This window comes from Toxorhynchites rutilus, chromosome 2 (genome assembly GCF_029784135.1).
Source record: "Toxorhynchites rutilus septentrionalis strain SRP chromosome 2, ASM2978413v1, whole genome shotgun sequence".
Taxonomy (NCBI): domain Eukaryota; kingdom Metazoa; phylum Arthropoda; class Insecta; order Diptera; family Culicidae; genus Toxorhynchites; species Toxorhynchites rutilus.
Window position 1 is genome coordinate 315,768,150 of NC_073745.1, and position 13,418 is coordinate 315,781,567.

General features: G+C 39.6%; 1 protein-coding gene across 4 annotated transcripts in view; it reads right to left on the reverse strand.

Moving 5' to 3' along the window:
• The window catches only part of LOC129771331 (arf-GAP with dual PH domain-containing protein 1-like), a 23,631-nt gene extending 13,226 nt beyond the window's left edge, over window positions 1–10,405 (reverse strand). For 3 of the 4 annotated variants that reach the window (XM_055774867.1, XM_055774866.1, XM_055774865.1), the window contains exons 1-2: window positions 9,871–10,360; window positions 2,744–2,969 (exon numbers count right to left, since the gene is read on the reverse strand). In XM_055774867.1, the coding sequence (XP_055630842.1) occupies window positions 2,744–2,969; window positions 9,871–9,952 (308 nt within the window). In that variant the 5' untranslated portion in view covers window positions 9,953–10,360. The other variant, XM_055774869.1, reaches the window with a different exon arrangement.
• Window positions 10,406–13,418: the final 3,013 nt, after the last annotated feature.

The window sequence follows — 13,418 nt, forward strand, 5'->3', positions numbered from 1 at the left end:
AGTTTTATACGAACGGATAATTAATGTGGACAATTTTTTGTAGTTTGTTTTAATATTTTCAATTAACCTGACGAAGTTTTTTTAACGGATTATATTATGTAGACTATTTAATTTTTTTAAATTATCTTTTTTTTAAATTTGTATTGATCTCTATTATGTCTGTCATGATCTGGTGATGATGGACTATTTTTATTTTTATTTTGTTGTTTTTATAGTTGTATTAGTTGAAAAAAAATAAAAGTAGTCTACAAAAGTTTGAGCGTCGCGCGCGTGGCACAGATATAAAGGATATTAAATTGAAAGATTTTGAGGGGCCGGTCTAGGAATTTTTCGTAAAGGAAATTTTCTCGATTTCTCTGAATGAGGATATTCATAGTCAATCCAAAACAAGGCTGGCGGTTGGACTTGTGCTCTGGTGGACCACTTGGCTGCAAGGGCCTCGTCGGGACCGTATCGGCTCTGTGGCGGACATGACTGAGTATTGGCATGTCTTTTGACATTGCAATTTTTTGAACTTATATCTGTGAATAAAATCAGTGCGTTTTTTTGTGTTTGCTATACTGATTTCAATGTTGAGAAAAAATAAATAAATTATCTTTTAGATAACTCGTCTTGCTCAAACCTCTGTAGGGGAAGGAGGCGGGACCATCATCATCATTTATAAACTTCATTATCCCCCCCTTATAAAACCCCCCTCCTTATTTGCAAAAAACTCAGACAGCCAGTTTTCCAAGCCTCTTTTGAGGCCAACTTAATATCACCAAGAGCGTTTTGCATGGACCGGAAGAGATGATAATCACTTGGAGCCAGGTCCGGACTATACGGTGGGTGCAAGAGGACATCCCATCCGAGCTCTCGTAGCTTCTGGCGGATCATCAAAGATGTGTGAGGCCGAGCGTTTTCCTGGTGGAAAACAACACCATTCCTATTGATCATTTCTGACCGCCTCTGGTCAATCGCCTGCTTCAAACGGTCAATACCATAGTTGAGCAGCTCATAGTGGATGATTTCCCTCCAATCCCACCAGACACACAGCAAAACCTTCCTGACCGTCAATCCGGGCTTGGTAATGGTTTGGGCCGGCTCACCGCAGTTCGACCGCGACTTTTTTCGCTTTAGGTTTTAGTACGTGATCCACTTTTCATCATCAGTCACCAAAATGGGTCGAGTTCGTTCCATTTCAGCAGTGCATCGCAGGCGTTGATTCTAAAAGATTTTTTTGCGTCAACTCGTGTGGCACCCATACATCCAGCTTTTTTTGGAATCCAATCTTCTGCAAATGGTTCCAAACAGTTGTATGGTCTATACCCAGTTCCTGGCCTGAGCACTCACATGCCAGTCTACTTGGATGATCTCAACGATTTTATCGGTTTCCACGACGATTGGCCAACCAGTACGGGGTGTATCTTCGACAGCCACTACACCAGAACGAAATCGATCAAACCAACGCTGTGCTGTGCGAATCGTTACAGTAAAATATGACGAATTTCTTGCTTGGTGGACTCCATCTTTGACGCGCTATAACTTGAGACTGAAAAGGACAATCACAACACTGTCAAAACGACACTTGTAGCACAGATTGTCGTCTTTAAATAGCCGTATAGTACGACCCGATGCGATGAGTACAAGTTGTTTGCCAATTTGAAAAAAAAACATGTCCGATTCTCGCTGCTGCTGTCGTCTGGTCACTACTTGAATGACTGATGAATCGTGTCTGAAGTATGCGTTTCATCTTCTTCTTTGCTCGTTAACGGAGACATTAAATCTTTCGATTCATTCGTCTCCGATAGTTAAATTAAATTTTATAAAAGTAGTCGTTCTCTTTCAAATTAGTTTCTTATGAATCGTCTCGACTGAGAATGTCTCCTATATTGTGTCGAGCTAGAGCATCTTTGGTATGCAAGAAACTAGCTACTTGTTGATGTGATTCATGAGCGTAACAAATAGAAATATAGGGACCAAAAAAGTTCAAAAAATCCTAAAGCGACCCCATTAAGCGATAACAGTAATGAATTTTTAGTAGTTTCAAAGGAATAGTTTTATAAGTGTGAATGATGACATTTTTCCTGCTCTCTTCTCTTTACGATTTAGGACCGTCCATTGGTTCAGGACCACTATTCCCTATACGTTCGACACTGGGTGGCTGAACTTCATCGAAATTCCAACAAGCAAGCAAGCAAGACGGCATATGAAGTATTATGGTTAGGATGTCATAACAAACGTGAAGAATTACGATCATGCAGACTTAGAGGCCCTGCAAACTGCAGAATTGTTATCGGGCGATAGTTTGGCAGGGTTGGGTTGCTAGTGCAAACACTGACCCAACTAAATCGGTGTAATGCGCGCATATTCATTCCTCTCTGTACGGATTAAGAAGCTGACCAAATTATAGGCCTATAAAAAGTCAGTAGTCTGCGGGACGCAGGTTTGTTCTTGCGAACCGATACAGGACTTTTCGTTTGGAGAGTGTTGGCAATGTAATCGACAGTAATGCTAGGTGCAAAATTTCGATTAGTTAATTGAAAAAAAAACGGCGACAAAGAAAATGATTTTTAGAAAAGTTCATTGTCAGTTCCCAGGTATCTACGCGGGCCTGATAAAAAGTTCAGTCCAAGTCCATCCTCGTGAGTTTAAAATGAAAGTGGCGATATAATTTACGCTTTTGTTCAATCAAAGTAAATACTAGACAACTCTGTTGAGAATAGGAAAGGTTTTGAGGCGCTGAAAAAAATACGCCACTTACTGTGGATCATACTCCCTGGGTCGCCGATAGCAAGGAGGCACCCTTCGTTCGTACTTCAGCTTGGAGGTCTTGTTCCCGACCTCGATCATCCGTTCCAGCTGGCTGTCCTCCCATTTGTCCAGCTTCAGATGCTTCACTTTGGAGATGTGGGCTCCCATACTGCGGTGGACGGCACAGCATCGTGTACACAGGAAGATTCCAATATTATATGAAGCCCACTCGGGATCTGAAAGCAAAACAAAATAAGAACAAGTCAATGCATATGGTTAGATTCCGCTTCTATCAGGTTGTATAACGGAAGAAAGCGATTTACTCTATTTGTCTTATAAAAAAAAACCCCGGTGAAGAAAGTAATTCCTTCTGTATTTTGGGGGGAGAGCAATCCAGCCGGATACGATAATTCAAAATAAGCGCCTAAAGCGATGGATTCAGAGCACACCGGCCAGTGATATGTATTCAATGCGCCAAAAAGCATTCGTTGTACGTTCGCAATGACGGACATAAGAAAGCATCAGGCAGGAATGTGGGTTTGTCAGTTTTGTTCATACCGAATGACGTCAATGGAGGCAAGCCGAAGTGGAACAATTACAGTAAGTTTGGAATAGGTAAAATTTGAATAATGGCATTTAACCCAAACCAGCTTTCAAGCCACGCAAGATTTGGGAGAAACGTGACTTGTAACTGCTCGTCTAATGGGGGAAAAGAGACCAGACGATCCGTTCTTTATTGTTATCAAAAACGTTGAAAGATCTATAATGATATGCGCAGTAAATCAATCAATCGTTTCAAAACCAATAAACAAATACCGACCCACAGCACCACTGGAAAATCAAAAACACGCTAGAAAGGCTGAAAAAAATCCAAACAGTATAGATAGAGAGCAAAACATATTGTAAGTTCTGAAGTCCATTCACCCTCGGGCTGACGGCGGAGAAGGCAATGGTCAGAAAGCATGACAAATCTCTCACACTCTCTTGTGTGTTTGTACAACCATTTATTACCAGCACTGCAGGTCGTGTTATTTTTGAGTTGATGGGTTTTCCTGTGGCTACTCTACTCCAGGTGGTTTCATTTCGGAGCGCCACTTATTTGTCTCCTCTCATCCACTCCTTTGCGTCTGTGAGGAAGCACTGCGTTAATGGGAGGGCGAAACAGCAGTGACGAGGAAGGCATTATTTCCGTGAAAATAGCTTAAAATCGTTCAGCTCCGCTTACGGAAATCGCTGTCTGCGTCAATGTGGGAGACCTTCACAAGCCATTCTTAATGCGTGATAGTTTTGCTATCAAAACAAATCGTTATGAGCAGTGCTGCCAGTCGGTTCGTTTTATGTCGTTTGTATGGTTTGCGTATTGAAAAATAATTTAAATACGCTGGGCGTTGTCAGTTTTTACGATAAGTAGGGGCATCGTCAGTTCCAACTATCAATAACCGCCGGCCAATAAACCAGAGACGCATAGGATTGGGCTTAATTCTGAGTATAGGGTATACGAGTATTTTATTTGACCTGGATCCTAATAATTTAATAATGAGTTAATTACTTATAATCCTTACATAGGCCAATCAAGACAGCAAAGACCAATATTTATTTTGACGAATTTCAAAACATATGTTATTTTGCAACAGTTCGTGAGGATTTTGAAGATGACTCATAGAAGTAGAAGTTATGAAAAATATCACAACATAAATGGAAGCGAAAAAAATTGAAATCGAACAGTTGATATTATGGTAGACGGTTTTATTAATGGTACTTTTGTTCATTTGTTAACATCGGTGTGAAAAAACCCGAAGAATGCCGATTTGTCCTGTGTTTATGTTAGATGGTTACTCGGACAGTTGGACTGCTTTGGTTGATTTTGGCTGCCGATGCATCTTTAGTGATCAAAAATCTACTGAAGGATTAGACTCTTTTCACAGATTTCACATTCAAACAATATGCGAATAAGCGAGTTGTTTCGTGGTTCTACGTCAACAATGCGTGTCGTAGGCGTCACGCTCTATATTTTAACCCTTGTGTACACGCGCACAAAATCGTAACTCGTATACTCACAGGCTGTGTAATGGCATAGAATGTGTATTATTTGCTTCGTAACACCACTCATCTACCTCAACACAAACTAAAAGAGATTAGGTAGGGTTTGAATTAGGGTTGCCACATATACAGAATATTCTGTATTTTACAGATTTTTTGCCAAATTTCAGATACAGAATCTGTATATACAGAATTACAGATTTTCAGCAAAAATACAGAATTTACAAATTTTTTTGAAATTCAATTTTAAATATTAAATTTATTACAGTGCATACATAGGTACCTTCATTTATAACAAAGTTGGACGCAACGCAATGAGATGGCTTTCGTTGAAGGCGGTTATTAAGCGAAATCTTTAGCGATTTGAAGAGCTAAAAGTATTTTTTTGTTCCAAGTTATGTATGACCATAATCAATTTGCCGATCGTATATTGACTCATTTAAACGACCCTATGACTTAACCGATTATACTGTTCCTAAACTTTGTTCTACCGCTCATCAATAATGTCAATCACTCCTTTCAATCAGAAAGTTTTCAATTTTGCGAACTTTATAATGAGAGAAGACTGTTATTATTGATCATGTTGGGTAACTTATGCTTGGAGAGCTACGTGCAACGATTCGTTGATGCTGACCTTGATGTGAAAGATTATGAAGACTCTCTGAAGACGCCTGAGGATGTTTGCGTTGGTATCGATGCAGAAGAAGCTGAAAAAGGATTGGATACAGCTAGGAAGTTGATCTTTAAATTGTTTTGTCGTAACTTCTATATTGAACTGGTGAAACATAGTTGCAGTCTTGATGAACCCTCAAAATTTTGTCAAGCTACCAAACCCTAATGATTTGATGCTACAATTTCCTCAATTCGTTGAAACAGGTAATGAAAAAGGCTTGGGTTACGAATTTAGGCTACTCAAGTCGAATATAAATAATAATTCCATGGGGCAAAAATTTAATGACTCGGATATAACATCGTCCCAGCTGTTGGATTAAAAAGGCGTGATGGGAAATTTTTGTATCCAGGTCGTTTGCAAGAAATTTTTTGCGGTTTCCCAAAGCTTATGCCTTACAAATAAATGAACTGAAAAAAAAGACATTTGATGACATTCACCAGCAAGTGTTGAGCGAATATTTTTGCTTTACAGTGCCAACAAAACAATGTCCGGAAATCGGTTGATTCACACAATTATGGACTTTATTTTGAGAGCGAAGAACCATGTATCGGTTCAGGGAGAAGCGTCAAAGATGAAGTTGAAGGAAAATTTGAGGGCAAAGTACAACAAAACCATGTAAAAACATCGACAATTTAGAGGCGAAAATTTTCCTATGATTTATTTTGTTGTATTGACACGACTTTAACAACCCTTTATGGGAAAGAAAAATAAGTTCAAAGTGAAAATAAACTTTTATTTTCATTTTTTTCGTCTAACTTACCGATACAGATTTTTTATACAGATTTTTTGGCTACACAGTTTGCGATGTACAGTTTTTTTCAGAAAATTTTAAAGATTTAAATGTGACAACCCTGGTTTGAATATCCGTTCAGACATAATTCTTCTTGTGAATCCCGCAGCTTGAACGAGGGCTTTAATTTGCAACAGGACATTTTTGAAACTAGTAATTTGAGCTTTCAACGGGTGAGTCACAAGTAGCGGGACTGAATGAAAACATGTTTGGTAAAAAGTTTTTTTTTTAATTAAATTCCTTATTGCATTTTCACTGGTCCATACAATATGCGGTTGAAAAAAATAGTCAGTTCTAGTGGCCCTTCATCTTCAATCTTCCTCAAGATTTCATAAACCATTGTCATCATGGTCTGGACCTTCTTGAGGTTCATTTTATTGGCACATCTGATGATACAAAGCAAGAGTCATTGAGCTGCCAATTCAGATTTGCCTTCACGCAATTACACGAAGCTAGGAACAGAACACAGAACAGAACGGAACAGAATCGAACACAATATCTTCATGTTTATGGTGCTGTTTTTACAAAAGCACCCATTTTTGGCATCAGTTCTTCGTGAAGCAACCTCGGATTCCTGTCTAACCATCCAAAAGAAGCGTTTTCGGAGAAATCTCTGTTCCGCGACCGTCATCATAAACAAACGAAAACACAATTAGCAGGAAAAACGCCCACAAAGAGGATAACAAAACCACACACAGCTGTTTGTCTCTCTCGTCACAAGAATTTAATCCCGCTACTTATGACTCACCCGTTAAAACTGTTTGTTTTTTTACACGGTTCAATTTTGATAATCTGTATTTTTCTGGCTAGATGCCAAAGACGAACGAGTACTGTATTCGGTAAGATACCATAATATTGACGGACGATACAATCGAATTAAGTGCGCTACACATACACCGTCCCGTCACCTTGAAGTCAACGTAAAGGAATGAAATGTCAAATATTCTCCTATAGAAATCGTATGGTATCATCGGCAACTTTGACGTCGGCAAAATAAGTCCAAGAGAATAGTTGACGGGACGGTGACGGTGGCGCTATATGTGTAGCGCACTTTATTGTTACATCTTCATATAGCCAACACAATAATTAAACAAATAGCCGGGACTTCGCCGTATATTTTGTCAAGTGGTTTTTAAGTAACATGAAAAGTTGATTTTAATGCCTAATAGCTAGATGGCAGGATAATGAATGATATCAATCGTTATTTCATTACCAGATGTAGTCTTTTAACAATAAATTCGAGAAACTGAATATTACACAACCCTTTGTCTCACAATACTAATCAAAGTACCACTATTGTATCACGCAGGGATCAGGAATCCAAATTGTTCGGGGGCTCTGACATGTCTATAAATTAATCGCGTAAGTGCGTTTGTGTGCTGTCAGTTTCATGTAATTAACTTAAATTTCAAATTTTCTGAATGCCGAAATCTCCTGAACAAGACGTGAAATATTTTCTGTAGAAAATTATTTATGAAATACTAGCTGACCCAACAAACTTCGTCCCGCCCAAAAATTGTTTTTTGTTATCAATACCTTCAAACGTTCAGGTTTTCTTACTATGAGCAAGTTCATGGGTCCAATCGCAGAACTGTTCATTGGTTGATCTTCTAATCGACCCCATTGAATTTACCTTTTACTAAAAAATCTTAGTATTTCTAACAAAACTCATTATTATAATATCAGATTATTTTCAGACACAATTCTCGTTCAAGATTTTTCAACCACTTGCAAATAACATGTTTCCCCGTTACATGGAATAAATGTTTTATACAGAAAATATGATAGAATAAAGACTGCCCTAAATCGAACAATTCCTTCCTCGAGTTCTGCGACTGCCAGCACTTGTCACTATGTAATTGAAGAACATATGGGAATTGAATTTTCCGAATTTTCCCTTTTTCTTTCAGTTTTCCGAAAATTTTCAATTGTCATGTTTGGTTGGAATATTTTTGGTTGAAATATGTGTAATAATTTTATGGGATCCCCTCTCCATTCCAGAGGAGAGAGGGGTGTCATACCATCATAGAAACATTTCTCATACCCAAAAACCCTCACATTCCAAATTGTGCTTGATTAGTTCTCGAGTTATGCAGAAGTTTGTGTGCCCCCTGTAATTTGTGTTTCATTTGTAGGGCAGTCACCCCCTGGTTGAGTTTGCTTGATTAGTTATTGAATTACGCAGAAATGTATGCTTCATTTGTGTGACAGCATGGGGGTATAAAAGTATTGCCGACTTGAATGTATCTGCAATGCCAATTTTCCCAACTTTTTGGTTTCGGAATCTGTATTGGGAAAACATTTCGGTTTGCAAAAACGAGCACAAAAGTTCCCGCTGCTTGCATCTCATTTGCTATGCCAATTTCCCCTGGCTCCACGGTTTTGAAGTTTGTGTCAGGGAAACATTCCAATTTCCAGATACGCAAGCAAGTACAAAAGTACCCGCTGCTTGCATCTATTTTGCATTGCCGATTTCCCTGGCTCCATGGTTTTGAAGTCTGTGTTAGGGGAACATCCATCCATTCCAGCGATCGTGCCTGAATCGTTGCGCAATCATAACTGAGTGGATTTCCGAGCAGCACTCGCTTATATACAAATTGATGTGATTTCAATACCCTGTTTTGAAAGCAATTTTAGGGTTATTGAAACAAGTTTTTGGATCAAAAAGTAATAAGCATAGAACGCGTAGACATTTTATCTTTCGAATGAAGTGTTTATCGTACCATTTCGTTTAGTTGTTTAAGAGCTATTAACGCTCAAAATCTCGTTCTCCGGCGTAACGCTTTTGTTTTCGAAACTTTGAACTTACACCCCAGTATAGAAATGAAAGACGTAGGCCTACGTCAAAACATCGTTGCTGGTCAGCTGCATCTAAATAGAAAGCATCCCGTGTCAGTCACACGAAGCATTGGTAGATTGCAACATCGCAATTGCGAGAAACACATTGTAATACTAACCTCGAGTAAACAGCTAGTAATCGGTTACACATTACACATTACTATGGGAGATGGAACGTATGTTGCTAATTGTTGTGACTTTTGGTTCGCAATGTGTATGTATTTGCAAGAAAAGTGCAGGTTTCGCCCAATGTTCGATTTTTTGAACAGTCATTTCCCGGGAAATGTAAGATGAGAAAAAATTATTTTTGAACATTGGGATTTCTTTAGCGTCAACAATCAGAATTACATCAATGGTCTTCATAAAACAATATTTTATGCGGCTTGGTCGTTACAAGGTTAATATGATTGTCTTTTTAATGAATAAATCGCTTCACAATGTAAACTGTGTACCTGAATGAAAGAAATAAAAATATTCTACAACTTTTAGTTCCAAACAAGTGAATCGCGCAACACTGCATCGGTCACATTTTCTGAGAATCGCTCGAAAGGCACGAAAGAAACAACCAAAACAAAACTCGCAAGATCTATTTTACACCACGCAGACGTCGAAAAACGGAAAAATGAAGAAGAAAAAAGCAACAACCTCTCCCAAATTATTCCGTAGAGGGTTAGCACAAATCACTGCTGGGGAGTTTATTTTCCCCCTCAGCGCATCTGCTCCGTCCGTCATATAATACTGGAGGTCTTTGACTTTTTTTACTTTAGGAAATCCTGCCAAACGCATTAAAACATACTTCTTGCTCCGCAATCTGCGCACTCCTTATTCCCATCGATTTGCAGCAAACGGTGGAGGATTTTCTCGTTTTGATCAGCCATCACCTGAGTTGCCCTGTTCCACTCTCTTTTCTGGAGAAATCTACTTTCCTATAACGCACTGCCCACGGGAGGGTTTTCCAATTATTTATTTACTATTTTCCTCTTTTAGCTTCCTCGTATCGTTTTTTCCATCTCACCACCTTTCAGTTTGAACCAAGCTGATTTACTTCTCTTGTGCCGTAAGTCTTTCACTCTTTCCACACACTCAATTCCCGTTCGAGTTTTCCACGAAAACGCAACTTTCCTCTATCGCGAAACGGTCAATTGCTAGTGCGCCAGACTAGAACCGATTTTTATTGCCATATTGCGTATGAAAGGAGCACATAAATTGGCGTTTTTTATTTTCGTTTGTCACACTGCTCGTTCTGCTGTTTCTTATTGGTGTACTCGTGTTAAATGAAATTTTTCACTTACACTATGTTTTATGTGGTACTCTTCCACATTTGCGAGACTCTCACGAATTTTCGCGTTTGACGTCTGTACCGTTCTCCGAGATTGCATGTGTACACTGTTAAATTTGTGGTACACAGAATCATCGCTGCGCTGTCGGTCTACCAATCAATATCTACACTCAGAAAAAGAAAAGGAATATTTCTGATGTAAGCTGTTCGATAGTCCTTTCCAACCCACTCTACACTGTTGTTTAATGCTATTGCAATTATTTTGATGGAGAGCAAGACGCTCACTAAGTTAGGGTATTGTTTACCTGGAGCGTGAAGAAAGTAGGTCACAAGCGTCTCAATAATTTCAGTGGTATTTAGTCTATACTAATACTTTATTTAAACATAAACAATTTGCGTATATATAAGACGAAATGTTCGCAACGTAATTTATTGTACTGAATAGAGTTCACAAACCATGCACAAGCATATTGTGTTTTGTTCACAAATAAACAACATTATTGTCGAGATTGTCGAGATTGCGCTTCAATTGACAAATTACCAGGGAAGTTCTTCCCCGTATCAAAAAAGACGGGTGGGTAATGTCGGGGACATAACCGGAGTGACGTAGGACTATACAAAGGGGACAGCTTTTGTTAAATATATATTTTAAATATATTGTTTTATTTTCTTCTCCTACGTGAATACCTACCTATCTACCTGAAAAATGGATTAGTTTACTGTTTACTCTTTATGAATATGTTGATGGTTCTGAAAAGAACCTTTGGTGTTGTGTTTTTGTTATCACTCGATATTCCCATCTTGTTCGGTTAAACCTTCCTGTTTAGCTATTGCGTTTGCCACTCGCCACAGCTTTCACAGTTGGAAAATTTCTTCCCATCCGACTTGTCACATATTTTTCAGTAAATTACATTTAATGCGACGTGCCGGAGAAACACTTTGCCACTCACTGAAACTAATTGTTGCCTTGATGAGCGCCGAACCGAAGCTGCTCTGTTCTTGATGCGAGTTTTCTGATTGTTGTGAGCAGCTTTGCACGCCAACTCGAGCACTCCGACGGCCGAAACTCTATAATCGCTGTTAGGTATACTGGTGCTTCGGCACCAATCTGTTCGGCCTAGTTACCCTTGCGGAGCAATCAGTGAATGCGACCAACAGGGAACTGGAGACCTGCACGGTTCGAGTGAGACTTTGCCTTTCCCTTAACTTGTCCTCCTTTGTTACGTCCACGATGCCGATGCCGTACAACCACACGGGTTTACGGTTTGAAAGAAAATAAGATATTTTTTTGGGGTCCGAGTGTTTTATACTCTAGCGGTACACACTCACAGGATAGAGACAAATCGGCGGACTCAGCCAGAGGGGCGTGTCCAACGAGACGAACGAATGAGCGTTAAAAGGGAGCGATGGCAAAAAAAATACATTCATTACGATTTGTTCGCTTGTTGGATTCACATGCGGGCTAAAAAGGGTCCTTTTCAGGATCACTAAATTACCTTCAATCTAAAGAGTTTATTGTTTTGTTATCACTCGATATCCCCATCTTGTTCGGCTAAACCTTTCTGTTTAGCGATTGCATTTGCCACTCGCCACAGCTTTCACAGTTGGAAAATTTCTTCCCATCCAGCTTGTGACATATTTTACAGTAAATAACATTCAATGGCACGTCGCATTATCACCACTCAGTGTCGGATTGGAGGTAATTTTAACCTGTAATTGAACATTTGCGATGACAGTGGTACAGTGTCGACTTTCAATGTGGGGTCATAATTTGGACCCCGAACTCTATGTTTACAAAAATGTCCAAATAAATATGTCGCATTACAGGTACGTCCAATTAGCTAAATGTCGAGATAAGTGTAAATTACTGTACTTTCAATCTAGAAGCAATTTAAGAATTGATGAAAATCAATAAGCTCAGAACAACTGCCAAATTCACATACTCATCATATCCTGGCAAACAAATTATGAAAAAATCAATTTGTGTTTTATTATTATTTTGGATATTGTTTTAGAAAGCATTGAACTGTATTTCCTAAACTCTTTTTTGGAAGGTTTAATGGCCCTGATAAGCGCCGTGTTTTATGGAATGTATCCAATTAAGAAAACTTAGTACTCGCGGTTTTGAAAAAAACCATTTCGAACGCCCTCGATGCCGCCTTGTTCTGGATTTGCCACCAAAGCAGTTTGTATAAAGAACAAACTTTTTTCTTCTGCTACCTGATGCCGTTTTGCGATTGCGTTTGCCACTCGCCACTCGCTGCAACTGCCTGTTGTTGTCTTGATGTGTTCTGTTCTGAATGCGGTTTTTCTTATCGTCGCGAGCAGCTTTACCAGCCAACTCGATCACTTCGGCGGCCGAAACTATATAACGCCGGCTAGGTGGACTGGTGCACTGGTACTAACGCGCTCGGCCTAGCTACCCTTGCGGGGAACTCCAGATCAACACGGTTCGAGCGGGATTTTGCCTATCCCTTCACTTTTCCTCCTTTTCCATGTCCAGACATGGCTGCTTGGGTTGGTTTGTTGAAGTGTTTTGATGCGAACCGATGTGGTGTACGGTTTGAATGAGAATGATCGTTACGGAAGGAAGGAAGGTATTGTATTATAGAGACTTTAAACTTTTGCAGTTCATTCGTCTCTAGCCTTGAGAAAGGCCCTTTGAAAACTCTACTGTATTCTACTCCAGCGCTACCAGCGCCCTCTTGCCTTGAGAAAGGCACTCGATCCCTCGCCGTCCAGCCCGTCCAGCAACGATGTTGTCCAGTCGGTGTCCACACAAAGAATGAAGATATTTTTTTGGGGTCCGCGAATCGGCAGACTTAGCCAGAGGGGCGAGTCCAACGAGACGAACGAATGAGCCTTAAAAGGGAGCGATGGCAAAAAAATACATTCATTACGATTTGTTCGCTCGTTGGATTCACATGCAGGCTAAAAAGGGTCCTTTTCAGGATCACAAAATTATCTTCAATCTAAAGAGTTTATCGTTTTGTTATCACTCGATATCCCCATCTTGTTCGGCTAAACCTTCCTGTTTAGCGATTTGTTGCCACTCGCCACAGCTT